This window comes from Mus musculus, chromosome 7 (genome assembly GCF_000001635.26).
Source record: "Mus musculus strain C57BL/6J chromosome 7, GRCm38.p6 C57BL/6J".
Taxonomy (NCBI): domain Eukaryota; kingdom Metazoa; phylum Chordata; class Mammalia; order Rodentia; family Muridae; genus Mus; species Mus musculus.
In genome coordinates, this window is record NC_000073.6 from 43406665 (window position 1) to 43425794 (window position 19130).

At 47.6% G+C, this 19130-nt stretch overlaps 1 protein-coding gene across 6 annotated transcripts; it reads left to right on the forward strand.

Annotated features, from left to right (window-relative positions):
* Nucleotides 1–1527: 1527 nt before the first annotated feature.
* Nucleotides 1528–11685, forward strand: Siglecg (sialic acid binding Ig-like lectin G). 6 transcript variants are annotated; one of them, XR_003946475.1, is made up of 12 exons: nt 1528–1706; nt 1842–1935; nt 2067–2444; nt 2579–2857; nt 3845–3892; nt 4279–4542; nt 4671–4797; nt 4898–5155; nt 5226–5510; nt 5768–5855; nt 5951–6062; nt 11147–11685. XR_003946475.1 is itself a non-coding variant. In NM_172900.3 (12 exons), exons 2-12 carry the CDS (start codon nt 1896–1898, stop codon nt 11411–11413), a joined length of 2067 nt encoding a protein of 688 aa, NP_766488.2. In that variant the 5' UTR covers nt 1616–1706; nt 1842–1895; the 3' UTR covers nt 11414–11685. The 6 variants fall into 6 exon arrangements, 5 of the variants coding, with proteins under 5 accessions (XP_006540923.1, XP_030098434.1, NP_001369415.1 ...); NM_172900.3 differs by having other exon boundaries at nt 1616–1706; nt 4750–4797; XM_006540860.3 differs by having other exon boundaries at nt 1535–1706; nt 4279–4797.
* The last annotated feature ends 7445 nt before the right edge of the window (nt 11686–19130 follow it).

The following is a 19130-nucleotide window of genomic DNA, read 5'->3' on the forward strand; positions in this document are numbered from 1 at the left end:
GCTGGCCATAACTCAAGGGGTGGGAAGGAGTCAGGGCAGAGTGTTAGCCCTCAGAGGTCTCCCCACACACATACAGTGACCCACCTCTGTTAACTTTCACTCCCAAACCAAAGGTTCTATGAGCTTGTGGTGGCGCACGCCTTTAATCCCAGCACTTGGGAGGCAGAGACAGGCGGATTTCTGAGTTCGAGGCCAGCCTGGTCTACAAAGTGAGCTCCAGGACAGCTAGGGCTATACAGAGAAACCCTGTCTCAAAAAAACCAAAAAAAAAAAAAAAAAAAGAAGCACCACAGTGAGTCAAGCTTCAAACACAGGAGCCTGTGGGAAACTTGAAGACAGACACACAGACACACCCACAGACAGACAGACACACACACACACACACACACATACACATACAGACACACACATACACATACAGACACACACAGACACATACAGACACACACAGACACACACACAGACACACATACAGACACACATACAGACACGTACACACAGACACACACACATACACATACAGACACAGACACGTACACACAGACACACACACACAGACACACACACAGACACACAGACACACAGACACACAGACACATACACACAGACACACACAGACAGACACACAGACACATACACACAGACACACAGACACATACACACAGACACACACAGACAGACACACAGACACATACACACAGACACACAGACACATACACACAGACACATACACACAGACACACAGACACACAGACACATACACACAGACACATACACACAGACACATACACACAGACACATACACACAGACACAGACAGACAGACACACACACACACATACACACAGACACATACACACAGACACACACAGACAGACAGACACACAGACACATACACACAGACAGACACACAGACACATACACACAGACACACACAGACAGACAGACACACACACAGACACACAGACACATACACACAGACACACACAGACAGACAGACACACACACATACACACCTTGCACCCTTTAGGTTGCTTGGTTCCTAGTAACATCGTCAGCCCCAGATATGGGAAACCTCATCAACGCATAAATTACAAGTGGGAAATTCAGTTCTCTGACTGAAGAGGAAGGACAAGCGGGGAACTGTGTTGAATTGTATTGAAGCCTGTGGGTACTTTTAGAGTTCAAAGTGTCAGTAGCTCACAAGGGAGGATGAAGGGGTAGAAGACCAGTCTATATTTTTCTGATTTAGCATGAAGCAAAGAAAAAAAAAAAGCATAGTGAGAAATATCCAGTTACATTTGAACATCATACAAACCAAGCTTTTTCATCTTTTCCTCCTCCTTTTCTTTCCCCCCTCTTCTTCCTCCTCTTCTAAGTGTAAATAGTACTCACAAAGTATTTGAGACATTTCATACCAAGAAATATAGTGACTACCTATTTGTTTTTAAATTTGAACATCAGCCAGGAGGTCTCGCTCTCCTGCACTCACCAGGACTCACTTCAAGAAGCACCACCCAAAACTCTTACTTCTGCTTTCTTACTGACCTAGCATCTAAAGAAAAGCCCCAACCTATATTCACCCACAGCAAGGTCCCCAGGCCAGGCATAGCTCTGTTCCCTCCCTCCCAGCCACTAGAGAGGGCTGGGAAGGATCAGTTGCAAATGTCCAAGGGCCAAATGCTCCATAAAACATGGAGTAGGCAGGTGGGTATGGGGGAGAAGGGAGTGGAGGGAAAGGGAGATGCAATGGGCTCGAAACTTGCAGTTTGTCTTGCACCGGTACCCAGGGCTCAGCTTCCGCCTACATTTCCCCTCCTCTCTCACTCCAATCAAACACAGACCAGCTGAGAAGGAGGCCAACTTGTGCAAGTCCAAGATCCCCCTAAGGCCACGATGTCACTGCTGCTGTTCCTGCTGTCCTTCCTGTTGGATGGTGAGTGGGTCCAAGGCCAGAGTGGCTCAAATTGGGGCTGGGGCTGGGGCTGGGGCTGGGGCTGGGGCTGGGGCTGGGGCTGGGGCTGGGGCTGGGGCTGGGGCTAAAGCTTATGCCTCTGTCTCCGACAGGGCCTCAAGGTCAGATGGAGAGCTACTTCCTACAGGTGCAGAGAATTGTGAAGGCACAGGAGGGTCTGTGCATCTTCGTGCCCTGCTCCTTCTCCTCCCCTGAGGGAAAATGGCTTAACCGTTCCCCACTTTATGGCTACTGGTTCAAAGGCATCAGAAAACCATCACTTTCATTTCCAGTGGCCACAAATAACAAAGATAAAGTGTTAGAATGGGAAGCCCGAGGGCGCTTCCAGCTCTTGGGGGATATCTCTAAAAAGAACTGTTCCTTGCTAATCAAAGATGTTCAGTGGGGAGACTCAACAAACTATTTCTTCCGGATGGAGAGAGGATTTGAGAGATTCAGTTTCAAGGAGGAGTTCAGGCTACAAGTGGAAGGTAAGAGTTGTAGACATAGCAGGGAACCTTGGTCTCTCACTGGGGGAGGGACAGTGGAAGATAAACTGTGATGCAAAGAAGACTACTTCTGGGAGGAGCCGCTGGAGTCACAGGATTGGTATCCTCTCCCTTAGCCCTGACTCAGAAGCCAGATATCTTCATTCCTGAGGTCCTGGAGCCTGGGGAGCCAGTGACCGTTGTCTGCTTGTTTTCCTGGACCTTCAACCAATGCCCAGCTCCTTCTTTCTCCTGGATGGGGGATGCTGTCTCCTTCCAAGAAAGCAGACCGCACACATCCAATTACTCAGTTCTGAGCTTTATCCCAGGACTTCAACACCATGATACTGAGCTCACATGTCAGCTGGACTTCTCTAGAATGAGCACACAAAGGACTGTCCGACTAAGAGTGGCCTGTGAGTATGGTATGGTGCTTTGGGCTGTCCTGGTGGTAGGAGGTAGAGAATTCCCCAACTCCATGCTCAGGAGGGTTCACGGAGGTGTGGTGGGGATGTCATTTAGTTGGTAGAGTGCTTGCCCAGCATGCACGAGGCCCTGGGTTCCATCCTCAGCAGCACATATACGGGAGGTGGTGGTTGCACATCTATACTCCAACCCTTAGGAGGGAGAGAAGCAAGACGATCAGGAGTTCGAGGTTATCCTTGGCTATGTAACATATATACATGATAGAATCCATGATCTTGTATAAATGGAGCAAAGGTTGCTGGGGAGATGAGTAGGCTGATAAAGAGTTTGACACACAGCCAGGCGCGGTGGTGCACACCTTTAGTCCCAGCACTTGGGAGGAAGAGGCAGGCGAATTTCTGAGTTTGAGGCCATCCTGGTCTACAGAGTGAGTGCCAGGTCAGCCAGGGCTACACAGAGAAACCCTGTCTCAAAAAAAAAAAAAAAAAAAAAAAAAAAAAGAGTTTGACACACGAGTGTGGAGAATGGGATTTGAACCCTCAGAGCATGCATAAAAGCGAGTCAGGCATGGTAGCCCCACTGGTAACCTCATCACTTTGGGAGACAGAGACAAGTGATCCCCAAGGCAAGTGAGCTAGCTAGACTGGCTACCCAATTAGCAAGCTCTGAGTTCAATGAAAGACCCTGCCTCCTTAAACAATGTAGACAGTGATTCAGGAAGGTACCTGGCTCCCCCACACACTTATGTGCACATGTGTGCATCCATACACACATGGCATGTCCACCACATACATTCAAAATCAAGCGGAGGAGGGCACACCATCCCGGGTGTGCCTGTACCCTGAGAGGCGATGGTTGCTTCATTTCTGGTTGGTCTCGTGCCTTCTCTGGGATAGTGGTGCTTTTCTTTCCCTGAGGGACTTCTCATGAGGAACAAAGCATTCCCCTCTGAAGTTGGCTCACAAATCTTCTCCCAGATGCCCCCAGATCTCTTGCTATCAGCATTTTCCATGACAATGTATCAGGTACGTTGGTCTCCTGGGGTCTTATAGGGCCGGTCCATTCCTTTTTGGGAAATGAAAAGTCTGGGGAGGGGGGAAGGGGCAGGTTGGAACTCTTTTTACTGCTTCTCCCTACCCTCCATCTTGCTCCCTCTCCCTTTCCTTATGTCTGTCTCTCTGCCCCTCTTTATCTATCTTTATGCCTCTGTCTGTCTGTCTCTGTGTGTATGTATTTGTCTGTCTGTCTGTCTCCGTCTTTGTGTCTATCTCTATGTCTATAACCATCTCTCTCTCTCTCTACCTTCATCCTTCCTCTGTTTCTCTGTCTCATTTTTGTCTGTTTCTCTCTTCATTCTTTTCTCTCTATCACTGTCCATCTCATCCTCTCTCTGCGGTGTGTGTCTCTCTAGTCCCAGACTTGCATGAGAATCCTTCACATCTGGAAGTTCAGCAAGGCCAGTCTCTTCGCCTCCTCTGTACTGCTGACAGCCAGCCCCCTGCTACACTGAGCTGGGTCCTAGAGGACCAAGTCCTTTCTTGGTCTAGCCCTGTGGGGTCGAGAACCCTGGCACTAGAGCTGCCCTGGGTGAAAGCTGGGGACTCTGGACACTACACTTGCCAAGCAGAGAATAGGCTGGGCTCCCAGCAACATACCCTGGACCTCTCTGTGCTGTGTGAGTATGATCTACCAAAGGTTCCTGGTCCCAAGAAGGACAAAGGAGTAACATCAGGCTATAAACAGTCAGATTACTGTGCAGCTTGTGTTGGGGACCCAATGAGTGATGCACCCACCCACCCACAGCTTCCATCCCTGGGAGGGATGTTCTGCCCAGGGAGAAGGCCCTGGCCTGTCTGGAGCCAGTTCCCTGTCTTCATTGCAGACCCCCCACAGGACCTGAGAGTGACTGTTTCCCAAGCAAACAGGACAGGTAGAAACGATGGACAGAGGAAGCTGGGCATCTGCGTGGGGAATGGGAGGCATCCCAGTTGATGGGCCACCTGGCAACTCTGCCTTCTGTTCTCCCCCAGTGTTGGAAATCCTCAGGAATGCCATCTCCCTCCCAGTCCTGGAGGGCCAAAGCCTGTGCCTAGTCTGTGTCACCTATAGCAATCCCCCAGCCAATGTGAGTTGGGCTTGGGTGACACAGACCCTGATCCCAATCCAGTCTTCAGAGCCTGGGGTCCTGGAGCTGCCTCTGGTCCAGAGAGAACATGAAGGAGAATTCACCTGTGCTGCACAGAACCCACTGGGTGCCCAGCGCATCTCTCTGAGCCTCTCTGTGCACTGTGAGTAGGCAAAGGGACACTGGGGATCTGTGATGAGGGCCCAGCTGCTGACCATTCTCCTCCTCCACAGACCCGCCCCAGATGTCCAGCCCCTCCTGCTCCTGGGAGGCCAAGGGTCTGCACTGCAACTGCTCCTCCAGAGCCTGGCCTGCCCCCTCCCTGCGCTGGCGGCTGGGGGAGGGGCTGCTGGAGGGGAACAGCAGCAATGCCTCCTTCACAGTCACTTTCAGCTCACTTGGACCCTGGGTCAACAGCTCCCTGAGCCTCCTTCAGGAGCTGGGGCCCAGCCTCTGGCTCAGCTGTGAGTCCTGGAACACCCATGGAGCCCAGACCACCTCTGTCCTGCTGCTACCTGGTAAAGGACCCCTTTTGGGACTAAGATTCGCTATGGAGGGGCTTGGTAGGGCAGGAGGTAGGGCTCTGTGGTTAGAGCGAAGTCTGGGAGGGTAAGGGCCATGGCCTAGGTCGGTGTGAAGAGGAGCAGAAGGGAAGGCAGGATTTCCGGCCCAGAATGCAGTCATGTTTTCTAGAGGGAAACGGGAAGAAGCTTAGGCGCAGTGTGCAGTAGAAAATAAGACCGCACACACATAGGATATGCCCATTCCTTTTCAGATAAAGACAGTGCCACAGCATTCTCCAAGGGAGCAGTTTTGGGCTTTGGCATCACAGCCCTCCTTGCCCTGTGCCTCATCGTGGTCATGTGAGTTGGAAGAAGCTAATAAGGGGGCTGGGATATGCACCTCCTGGGAGAGGGCAGGTGGAACAGTATTAGCAAGGTGGCGATTATTCCCTCAGCGTGAAGACCCTCCAGAAGAAAGGAACCCAGGAGGAACCCTCCAGGCCCAAGCTCTCCCGGGGCAGCACGATCCTGGACTACATCAATGTGGTCCCCAAGACCAGGTCCCTGGTGAGTTGCCAACTGTACTTCCAAACTAACATTGCCTTGCTAATTCTGCACATATCCCTTCCCTAGCCCTCTGATACCCATGCTTTAGAGATACAAAGGTGCAAAAAAAAAAAAAAAAGCATCCTAGATTAAGTCCAAATCCTGGCTCCCTCTGAGTCTTCACATCTTCTGTTCCCAAGTTGGAGGAACTCTCTCCAGCACTTAGCTTACTTTGCTTCCTTTATCGTCACCACCAAGGCCATGACTGCCTATGTGTAACTACTTGATCTGTAGTTACTGTGCTGGCAATAGAACCCAGAGCCATGAACATTCCTGGTACACCCATCCCCTCACTGCGGGATTCTAGGTGGGTACTCTACTACTGACCCATACCCCTAGCCCCTCACTTAGGGATTCTAGGCAGGTACTCTACCACTGAACCACACTTCCTGCACCTCTTTGGTGGATGCTAGACAAGTGCTGTACCACAGAACATCCTCAGCCCTAAAGAATAATTACTAACATCCTTGTGAAATGGTGCTTCCTACGGATTAAATTCAGGTCTCAAAGTCCGCTGGCTGGGCTCATATGCCTGTCCCTTCCCTTTCTGTTCATTATCACATGCTTTCAAGAAGTCATTGAACTTCTCTGTGCCTCAACTCTAATAGTGGGCTAATAGTGATGCCTGCCTCCTGGGATTATATATATTAATATAGTAGCTACATGTTAATATACTAATCTAATTTATAATATATTATTTTATTATATAATATTATTTAATATTATTTAATAATTATATAATAATTAAATATAATATATTATGTATTTTTATATATTGCATCTGTAAAATATTCAGAGGAGTCTGTGGCCCTAATTGAGAGCTTAGTAAACCCTAGGTACAACCATGAGATCACATCTTTCTGGTGATGACTCAAATGAACATCTGTGTCTCCCAGCTTCCTCCCTGCACTCCAGACCCTTATCCAACCCTCCAGGGAGCATCTACACTCAGACATCCGTGGGTATTTCCTACCCAAGCCTGTGCAGAAGCATCTGACCAGCCTGGCCCTTCATGCTCTCCATCCGTTCCTCTCTCTCTCTCTCTCTCTCTCTCTCTCTCTCTCTCTCTCTCTCTCTCTCTCTCTCTCCCTCTCTCTCTCTCTCAGCAGATAGTAACCGTCTTCCCCAAGCAAGCTAAAGCCTTAGCATCATCTTTCGGCCCTGTTTCCCACAGCTGATCCTTCACCAGGTTCTCTTCAGAATACACTCAAACTGCTTCACCCCAGTCTTCCCTCAACTCTGCAGTTCATGTTTCATCTCGCAGCTGGACACCACAGCTGCTTTCTTCATTACCTCCTCTGATTCTGCTCTTGTCTCTTCCACTGCCGCAGACCCTCTGGGTCCCTTTGTCTGTGTGGAATGAGTCTCTGGTGCAGGTGGGCAAGGAGTCAGCGGGAATTGACAGACAGACTCGACACAAGGGAGTGTGGACCTGAATGTAATTTGTCAAATCGAGCATCAAACTTTTTATACGGAAGAAAATAGGGAAGATGGGTGACACACCAGCAAGGTACAAAGAGGTTACTGGATTCTTACACAAAACAGAGGAATGCAAACACGGAAGAACTGGCAGGAACCAAGTGGGGTAAAACTCAATGTTGACAACTGGGATCAAAACCAGCTCCACCTAAGGTCCACTTAATCTTAGAAGTCAGGGGCAAGAGCTTCGTGCCCTTGCCATAGTTCTACTCTAGTCTATTGAATAGTCCACCTTCCCCCTAGGCCATTGTAAATACTTGTGTATGGGTGTAACTCAGCTACCTATAGTTCTATGTATCTACTCTGGTTCCTATTTAGGTCACAAACTTCCTTCTTCCTAGATAATGGTAAATTTCTGTGTAGGGCAGTGACTTAGCTATCCATGCCCAAGGTCAGATCAAGGACTGCCTAGAATCTAACTTAGCTATATGTCAAAATATCAACCCTTAGGAGCAGTTGTAATAAAGCAATATTAAGGGAAAGCACACAGATATGTTTACCAACTAAAGCAAGGACACTGGAGCATTCTTTATCCAGGATGCCATGGTTCCAGGAGACTAAGTTTCCGTGAACTTTTCAACTCTGGGCAGCGCCCAGGTTTCCGGGGCCTGTCGCGCTTGTCACTACTGGAGTAGATGTAGCATTCCACTCCGTTTCTCTGCATGTGACATCCTGTAGAAACCACACAAGCACACTTTTCCTCTGGAATGGTACAGCCAGCAAAAGGAACAAAGTCTTTATGCATAGGACGATTTACTTGAGTCTGAGGGAGACACAGATGTAAAGTGAATGGTCCGTACTACATGAGTCCATCTATACCCCACTGACCAAGTTACAAAATTACAGAGACAAGGCTGAAAATGTCGCTCAGTTGGTAGAGCTCTTTTCTGCCATGCACAAATCCTCAGTCCAGAACGAGGGTGAGCAGAGTGCTGTGTGGCAAGCACTCGGGAAGTGGAGGCAGGAGCATTAGAAGTATAAGGTTGTCTTGCGCTGTACATAAAATTAAAGGCCAACCTGGACTACATGAGACGAATGACAAGTGAGTAAATGTTTTAGGGGGAGGGGAGTGGTAAGTGAGACTCTGAAGGACAGCAAGGGGGTTGCTCCATAGTGACCCTGGGCCCTGAATCTTGATTGTAGCCATCACATGTGCTTAGCTGTGCTAGTTAATGAGAACAGCAAGAAAGGTCCCCAGGCCGGGCCTATACTTATTCACCTAGGGAGCAACCTTGAGGTCACACAGATCCTTGCGCACGCCCAGCTCAGGAGCACAACCCTGAGCACGCCCAGCTAAGGCACACACTCCTGGGTATGTCTCACTACGGAGCATGCCTCTGCTCAGTTTAAGGTCATAGGTAAAGAAGAAAACATGACAGAAGTGCCTTTGGACATGCTCAGACTGGCCTATAAAAAAATGGCTAGGAACACTTTGAAGGTGAGTTAAACAGGAGTCTCCCCTAGAAGGCAGGTAACAAAGTTCATTGTTCAGATATCAGCATCGTGTGAATATTGTGTCGCAGTTAAGGTGTGAACAGTGGAAAACTGGAGTAAGGGCACAGGGATCTTGCACAGAGTACAGAACGTGGCACTACTTCTATGACATTTTTTTTTTTTTTTTTTTTTGGTTTTTCGAGACAGGGTTTCTCTGTATAGCCCTGGCTGTCCTGGAACTCACTCTGTAGACCAGGCTGGCCTCGAACTCAGAAATCCGCCTGCCTCTGCCTCCCAAGTGCTGGGATTAAAGGCGTGTGCCACCACGCCCGGCTTCCTTCTATGACATTTTGTTTTACAAAGAGACTCTCATGTAGCCCAGGCTGGCCTCAAATTCCCTTCATAGGTAAGGATTTTCCTGTATAGCCACGGACAACTGTGAACTTTTTATTCTCCTGTTCCCACCCCCGAGTGCTGACATAAAAAGTGTGTGCCATCATGCTTGATTTATGTGGCGATGGGCATGGAATCTAAGGCTTTGTGCATGCTAGGCAAACACTCTGCCCTGAGTGACACCCTTGGCCCTGCTTTTGACATTTTTGTAATCCTTTGATCATTTCAAAACATAAAGTTGAAGAAAATTATAGATCAAAACACCTCAATTCCCTATTAACCTCCTCTCCCCTCCCCCAGCCCTGGCCCACCCCGTGATCACTTCTTTGGATTTCCAGTGCCATTTTGGGGACCTCTTAGTAGACACTTCCACTTCTCTTACAAGACTAACTGTGTAGCGAGATAGAGTACCCTGTACTTTTAGTTTCAAACTTTAATCTTTATTTAGTATTATTTATCAGTAGTATTATTGGGAGCTGTGCATGCATGCCAAGTGAACATTCAGAGGTCTGAGGACAACATCTCGGGAGTCAGATCTCTCTCAATTTTAGATGCCAGGGATGGAACTCAAGACTGCAAGCTTGTACTATAAGCACCTTTACCCATCAAGCCATTCTTCTGGGCCCTATCTTGTTCATTCATTCATTCATTCATTCATTCATTTTACTTATTCACTTATTCACTTTACATCCCACTCACTGCCCCCCTCCTGGTCACCCTCTCCCACAATCCTCCTTCCCCCATGCCCCATCCCCTTCTCCTCTGAGAAGGTGGGGGAATCTTTCTTAAGCACACAGCTCCAGACTCTGTTAGAATAGTTAAATGTGTTGCTTCCTTCCTGCCTTGGGAGAGTTTTTCCCTGAAACTGCATTAAAGGCTCCTGGCTCCCTTTAATGCTCTTTGCTTGATTATCACCCCATCATACATGCCCAGAGTGACCTGTCATTTATTGTGCACTTTAACATTTATATGTAATAATTGTGCCTATTGATGGGTACAGTGTGCCACTCTACTCACACACACAGCACATTTATCAAATTGGGGTAATTAACATAAGCTCTCTATCTCAGAATTAAGTATTTCTTTGTGGTCAGACTATCTAATCTATAACTATAACTCTACTTTTTATTTTGTTTGTTTAAGTTTTGTTGAGATGAACTTAAACAAACTTAAACAAACTTAGTTCTGGCTAGACTGGAACTCACTATGTAAAACAGGCTGCCCTCAAACTTATAGAGACACACCCGGCCCTGCCTCCTGAGTGCTGACATTAAAGGCATGCACCACGCTCAGCTTTATACTTTATTTGTACTCTAATTATGTGTGCATGTGAGCGTGTGTGTGTGTGTGTGTGTGTGTGTGTGTGTGTGTGTGTGTGTGCGCGCGCGCGCGTACACATTATGGGTGCAGTTCTTGAAGTGGCCAGAAGAGGGCTCGGATTCCCTGAAGTTAAGTGGTTAGGGATCTGCTGGGAGAGGCTGCTGTAAGTGAGTTTGGGTCCTCTGGAAGTGCAGCAAGCACTCTGAACTGCTGGGCCATCTCTCTAGCCTGGACTCCTGCTTTGATTTCTTCACAGTGTTCATCACTTGCCTTCATTAGATTTTTGTTCATGTGCTGTTTGTTCCTTGATTCCTGTGACTCTAAAGCTAGAGCCCCAGTTCCCAAGTCAGAGGCTGGCACATGCTAGGTGCACAGCTGCTTGCTGAGTGAATAATGATGCATACTTGCTCTCCCCTCAGGCTCGGAATTGGAAAGCTGAACCAGATGCCCCTTCTAGGAGCTCACCCCTGGACACTCACTTCCCTAAACCAAAGAAGAAGCAAAAGGACCCACATTTCACGTACCCTGGTTGCCCAGATCCCACATCATCCTCTCAGGTCCCAGTCTCTGAGAATAACCCGGAAGAACTCCACTATGCTGCTCTCAACTTCTCCCGCCTGAGACTGCAGGAGACCCAGGATCCCCAAGACACCTATTCTGATTACACAGAGGTCAGAGTCCACTGAGGGTGTCCTGGGGCTTAGGACTGAGACCTAAATGGTAAAGTAGTTAAGGGAGCCTCCAAAAGAAAGCAGATGCTCTCCTTAAAAATAATCCTGGGGGTAGGGGGTGTTAAATATGTGTGCCACCAAGCTTGATGAACTCTTAGATTGATCCCGAGGACCCGCATCGTGGAAGGGACCTCCCACAAACTGACCTTTGACTCCCCACATGTGCACTGTGGCTCATGCCTATGCATGCACATACATGTAAGTTAATAAATAGATGTACAAAACAATTTTCTAAAGATGATGGCTCCTGTTTGGGTATGCTCTAAGTGTGTCTCTCAAAGGCTTATGTTGGGGAAGTGTAGTCCTCTTGGTGGCAGGGGGAGAGGTGATGTGTGCTTTTTCAGGAGTGGGACATGGTAGAAGGTTTTAGGTCTTAGGTCATTGCACACCCTTTGTAAGGAGTCAATGCTGGTTTCACAGAGTGGACCAGTTCTCGAGCAAGGAGATTACAAGTTTGGTAGCCAAGCTTTCTTGATCTTCCCATGTTTTATCGATCTCTCATGCACTCCTACCAAGATGCCATCTGTCATGTTGTGGTGTAGGCACACGGCCTTCATCAAAGCCTATGGAAGATTTCAAAATACCAGTCAATAGTTGCTTTTAGTGAGAAAAAGCCTACCCAATCCTGTCTTCAAGGAAGAAGAAGCAAGAAGTCAGCCAGCTTAAATACTGAAGCACAAAGCGCACCGATCTTCTTAGAGCCTCTTTCTTCTTATCTTGGTGTCTTAGTTAGGATTTCTATTGCTGCAAGGAAACACCAGGACCAAAAATCATGTTGTAGAGGAAAGGGTTTATTTGTCTTACACTTCCATATCTCTTTTCATCACTAAAAGAAATCAGGACAGGAACTCAAACAGCACTGGAACCTGGAGGCAGGAACTGATGCAGAGGCTGTGAAAGGGTGCTCCTTACTGGCTTGCTTCCCATGGTTTGCTCAGTCTGGCTTCTTATAGAACCCAGGACCACCTGCCTATGGCTGACCCTCTCTCATCAATAACTAATTAAGAAAATGCTATATAGCTAAATCCAATGGAGGCATTTTTCCCAATTAAGGTTCTATCCATTTAGATAACTCTAGTTTGCATGTCAAGTTGACATAAGTCTATCAAGCATACTCAGTTTTCTATTACTGTAACAAAACACCATGACCAAGACAACTTATGAAAGAAAACATTTAAGCTGAAGGCTCATAGTTCCAGAGAGTTATGAGCCTATGATCATAATAGTAGGAATAGTGGCAGGCAGGCAGGCATGCTGCTAAAAACAAGAAAACAAAAAAACAAAAAACAATTGATAGCTATATCCTGATCTACAAGCACAAGGCAGAGAAAGAGAGCTAACTGGGAATGGTGTGGGCTTTTGAAATCTCAAGCCCACACTCAGTGATATACTTCCTCTAAGGCCACATTCAGTGAGCTCTGTCTTTGACTGAGTCTTATTTGATTGACTAACCCTATGTCCTGGTTATGTTTCTATTGCCGTGAAACATGAAGAAGAGAGCTAAGTCAGAATGGTGTGGACTTTGAGACTTCAAGCCTATCACCAGTGACACACCTCTTCCAACAACACCTTCTGCAACAAGACCACATTGCTTAATTCTTCCCAAATAGTTCCACCAACTTGGGACCATGTATTCAAATATATGAGTGTATAGGGGCCATTTTCATTCAAGCCACCACACTCTGACTCGCTGAATAAGGAAGAAGAGTGTTGGAGATTATTCCTGACATAACCTCTCACCCCCCCCCCACCCCCCACTCTCTCTCTCTCTCTCTCTCTCTCTCTCTCTCACACACACACACACACACACACACATACCCATAAAATGGGACAAATTGTAGGGTGGACACTGGCTGGAAGGCCCTCCCCAAAAAGCAGGGTCATCAGGAACATAAGGATGGGAGAAGCTATTATAGTCTGCTTCAACTAGGAAACTACCCTTGAATTGTCTCTTTGGCCTTGGAGTTTATAAGTCTGTGTTACTAAAGCAACAGACTTGGGCAGAGGTCAGTTATTTCAAAATACATGAGTTAAAGTCATGACTTCTGCAATAACGGCTTAGGACTTGAGGGAGAGGTGCTATTACCCAGAACTCTCAGGGACTAGCCGTGTTCTGTTGATGGGTGGGGGTGGAGAAGAACACCAGGCTGGGAGTCAGGAGACCCAGCTTGAATTTGAGGGATGGCCACAATCCCTCTTCAACCAGCCTATCAGGGACCAATACACACATGTAAGCACAAGACAGCTTTATTTTGCTAATGGCTGATCCAGGCTCTTTCTGTTAAAATTCTCTCCTGGGCCAACATAATGGCTTAGCAGGTTAGGAAACTTCCCACCACACCCAGAGGCCTGAGTTCAGTCCTCAAGACCCACCTGTTGGAAGGACAGAGGTGACTCCCCCAAGTTGTCCTCTGACCTTCAGACACAAAATATAATTTTAAAAAAGACTCCGTTTTATTGCGTTTTTGAAGTCTTTTACTCACTAGTGATTTGTTTAGTTTTAGTTTCTTTTTGCTTGCTTATTTGCTTTTTTAGACAGAACCTCCCTCTCTGTGTAGCCCTCACTGGTTTGCAACCCACTAGGTCAACCAAGGTGGCCCTGAACTCATGGAGATCTTCCTTACTCTGCTTCCTCCATGCTGGAATTAATAGAGTGTGCCAGTATGCCTGGCTAGCTTTTTGGTGTGTGTGTGTGTGTGTTTACACGTATGTATAGTATGGCCTCAAGCTACGTATGTAGCAAAATATATCTGATAAATTATTTCTCTGCCAGAGAAATGAGCCAATTCAAGACAGATGATGAGATGAGATGAGATGAGATGAGATGAGATGAGATGAGATGAGATGAGATGCAGGTTTATTGGGAAGCTGCTCTCAGGTGAGTTCACTGGCACCAAGGACAGAGGCCAGGGAAGTCACCACAGGGAGGGGGAAAAGAAGGAGAGAAAGGAAAAGAAGAGAAAAGGAGAGTGTGTAGAGCAAACTGTCTGGATTATATAGGGAAGACCCTCTGGAGAAAGGGCAGCCTAGCCCCCTGGCTGGAAAGTTGATGGTTGAGGGTTGGATATGCCAGGTAGGGACTGAAGGATGCTGGGAAAACCCAGAGGCCAGGTCTGCTTTGGCATGTAAGCCATGCACCTCAGTCCCTTGTCCCGTGGCCTAAAACCAAACAATAACCCAGAACCTCTGGTCCTCTGGTTCTCTCTCTCAAATGGTGGTCCACAGCATGTGCCACCACACCTGGAGTATGAAGTGCTGGAGAGCGAACCTGGGGCTTTGTGCACATTAAGCAAGCACTTTATCAGCTGAGTCACATCCAAAACCCAGTCAGCCAGTTCTGATTTTTTAGACAGCCCGGACCTGGTGAGGATTTAGCAGGCAAAGGTATCTGCTGCCAAGCTGATGGGTAACTTGAGTTCTATCCCTGGGACCCAAAGGATGGGAGGGGAGAATGAACATATACAATGAATAACAAAAGCAATAAAGCTTAACCCACCAGCCCTAAATCAAAAGTTTAAGCACAACTCGGAATTCTGGTTTCTCTCCCTCATCCAACACTGGTTTACTGTGACCCTAGAAGGAGCAGTCCCACTTCTTAGCCTTGTTCTGCAAAGTCTTGGGGCTACAATGACCACTAATGGGCTAAGTGATTCTTGATCAAAATGGCTACAACTGTAGCCTCTCTTGGCTGAAGCTGGGCTTTTGGACCTCTGCATGGTGAGTATCCAGAAATGGGCTTTCCTTGGAGCAAAGATAGGAAGACACGGTTGGCTACAGCTCAAATTTTTTCAATTTTTCAGTCTTGGGGAGGGCTATAAATAAACATTTATTCACTTATTTTATGGATATGAGTGTTATGCCTGCACATCTTTAAGTTTGCTATGTCTGGTGCCTGGGAGGAGAAGAGAGCATCAGATCCCAGAAACTGGAGTTACAGGTGGTTGTGAGCTGCCAGGTGGGTGCTGGGAACTGAACCCAGGCTTTTGGAAGAGCAGCCAGTGCTCTTAACCACTGATCCATCTTACCAGCCCCTCAATAGAGATATTTCAATTTAGGCTTAATTAAAAGACTCCGAGGGAAAGATAAAATACCTGAGAACATGGGTGTAGGCTTCTCTAAGAGAGAGTTGTGGATTCTTTTGTCTCTTGATAAGAGAATAGGGTCCTCTTGCTAGGCATGGTGGTGCACACCTTTAATGCACCACTTGGGAGCCAGAGGCAGGTGGCCTTCTGTGGGTTTGAGGCCAACCTGATCCACATAGTGAATTCCAGGGACCCAGCCTCAAAATAACAACAGGAACAACAGAATAGAACTCCACAACTTGTCCAGTTCCACCACTGTGTGATAGCACATAGCCTGTTGATGTGTGTGGGGAACATGGATTAGTTAGTGCTTGCCTAGCATGTGTGGAACCCTGGGTCTAATTACCAGTGTCACAGAAGGGGGCCATGACGGCACACTCTTGTAAGGAGGATCAGGAGTTTAAGATCAGCTTTTGCTACATAACAAGTTTGAGGCCAGCATGAGCAACATGAGACTCTCTTAAATGTCACACAATAAGTAGTGGCATATGCCACTAATCCAAGGGCATATACCTTTGAGCTTGAGCCCCGACTGTTTTATAGAGAGTTCCCAGCCCATTAGGGCTCTCATAGTGAGGCCCTGTCTTAAAACGAAACAAAACAAAACAACAATTGTCAATCTACAAAATAAATGAATGAATGAATACACCTTAGTCTAGTCTTACATCTTGACTTCAAATTCAGTCCAAACCCTGTAGCCTCCTTACCCACCTAACATAGGTTCACACTGGTACCTGGCCAGGTGTTGAACCTTCTAGCACTTTGCAAAACAGCGGGGAATAACTTTCTATCATTTATAAGTTACACAGTTTGTGACACTCTCTTTTGGGTGTGAAAACAGCTTCCGAAGCAGGAGGAGGTGACAGTGGCCCCATTCCCATCCCATTCTGAAGACAACTGAAGAGAAAAATGAGGACTTGGGCCCCAGTGAAAGCTCCCACAGCTGCACCAGTGGCCTCCGCCTCTAGAGGGCAGCACAGCGTATGCAGCCATGCCTTAGCATAGCAGTCAGCAGCACTCTCCTAAGGGCAACCCCCAGAGGATACTCTCTCCTGCACTGCTCACATAGTTTACCATACCCCTCCCCCATGTCCCCCAGATGTCCTGACACGAAATCTTAGTGGCAACTTTGACTTGTCTTTATCATTTCCTTTATCAAGAGCTCCTGGACATTTTCCATCCTGAATGTGATAGTGCAAGCCGCTTCCTCCACTCTCCCAGCTAGTGCTGAGCTGACAATGTTGTCTGAGCTGTGTGTGTGCCTCTCTCTCCCTCCCCCTCTCCCTCCCCCTGCTCTGTGTGTGTGTGTGCGCGCGCGCGCACACACACACGTGAGAGAAATAGATACCAGGCTGGGAAGACAACTCTGTTGGTATCCTGAGTTTGATCTGCAGAACCCAGTTTCAAGGATAAACAAATAAATGATCTTCAAGACAAACCTGGTGACCTGATTTCCATCCCCAGAACCCACATGATGGAAGAAGAATGCCAATTACCATAAGCTGGCCTCTGATGTTCACTCTCCATTACAAACGCATGTGGTTATGTGCGTGCCTGCATGCACACAGGCATGCACACAAATGTGCAAACATACATGGATAAATAAATAATTTTTAAGAGAGTTTAAAAGCCAGGCATGGCACTATTTCCTTATAATCCCAGTGCCGGGGACACTGGGGCAGGCAGATTCCTAAAGTTTGATGGCAATCTCACTAGACTAGTGAGAAACCTGTCTCAAAAAACAGTGCGTGGAGACTGATACCCAAGACTATCCTTTTACCTCCACTCATAAGTGTATGCACATGCATGGAGAGAGATGGAAAATATAAGCAAGCAGCATGCTGAGCCCTCTGCGCTACTTTGTAACAAAACAAGAACTTAAAAGCTGGAGGAGAACTAATTTGGCTCAGGGGTCACACAGCTTTGCCTAGTCGAGAGGAGAGTCTTCACTTAGTAAGCAGGCTGGAGGTCACACCCACAACAGCAAGTCCCCACGGCCTCTTTCTCTACTGATTTCTAAACCCCTGGGACCCTCTCAATGACTTTTAGATGAACTTGCTAAACCCTTCTGACCAATTACATTCTCTTTCAGGGACAGAGCAGAAAGTCACTGGAGTTTGCAGCAACCCCCAGAGCTGAATTACTGGCTTTTCTACCCAGAGTTTCTTGCTTACTCAGATTAGGAGCTGGGTACAGCTTACTTCCTGGGTACAAAGAGGTATGGCCTCCACCTACCCAGGGCCAAAGGCAGAACCAAGGGAAGGAAGCTGCCTTTAAAGGGCCAGGTACATAGCCAGCCAATTTGGAGAGTTCCTCTTGTTCCAAGTGGAGCTGAACCTGGAGGAGGGAGAGAGAGAGAGAGAGAGAGAGAGAGAGAGAGAGAGAGAGAGAGAGAGAGAGAGAGAGAGAGAGAGAGAGATTGAGAGATCCCTCCAGTCTGGGACGGGGCATACAAGGACTCTGAGAGCCTATGTGTCTGCTCAAAGTCCCACAGTAGGTAAGTAACAGATCAGGGAACAGAAGAGGAGCTGGAGCTTCGCTCAGTGGGACAGTGACTACCTAACATGTGCCAACCCCTAACACCGAGAAGACAAACAACAAGAAAGTTGTGTCATCTTCGTTTGGGGGTACCCACTCCAGCAGTCCAATGGGATGGCCTGCTTCCCAAACACTTCTCAACTTGGCCTTCAGCTTCCAGGTTCACTACACATCAAAAACCATTCTCTGTGTGGCCCAGGCAGACCTGGAACTTGCCTAGGTCGATCCCAACCCTCTTGTCTCTGTCTGCTTCACCAGTGGTAGGATTGAAGCTATATACCTACAGCCCAAGCCCTTCCATTCTCTTACAGTGAAATTGGGCTGAGGGATACAGGTCAGTGGTAGAGGACTTGCTGGGGATGCCAGAGGCCTATATTCCATCCCAATAGTGAAGGGGGGGGGTACGGAGAGAGGGAGAGGGAGAGGGGGAGAGGGAGATGGAGGGAGGGAGGGAAGGAAGGAAGGAAGGAAGGAAGGAAGGAAGGAAGGAAGGAAGAAAGGAAGGAGAAGGAGGGAGGGACTATTTACTGCAATGCCAGCACTGGAAAGGCAAGAGACAGAAGGATCAGGAGTTCAAGATCACCATCAGCTACATAGCAAGTTTGAGGACATCCTGGGCTACATGAGATTCAGGAAAGAGAGAGGGGAAGGGAGGAGAGAGGAAAGGAGAGGGACATGGGGGAAAGGAGGCAACAGAATGGAGGTGGTGGGTAGTGGAAGAACAGAAGAGCATTGGATGAGCACTTGCTGAGGCTGTGAGGTTTGGAACTAGAGAAACGTCTCAGTGATTAAGAGAACTTGCTGTTCTTGCAGAGGACCAGGGTTCAAGTCCCAGTACCCACATGGCAGCTCACAATCATCTGCAACACGAGTTCCAGGGGATCTGATGCCATCCTCTGGCTTTCTCAGGCACTGCATGCATGCGGTGCACAAATAATGCAGGCAAAATACCATACCTGGAAAGTAATTTTTGAAAAAGAAGTCTTAGTTTTGTTTCCAGCATCACAAAAACAACATATATATATATATATAAAATCAAAGTTCAAAATCAG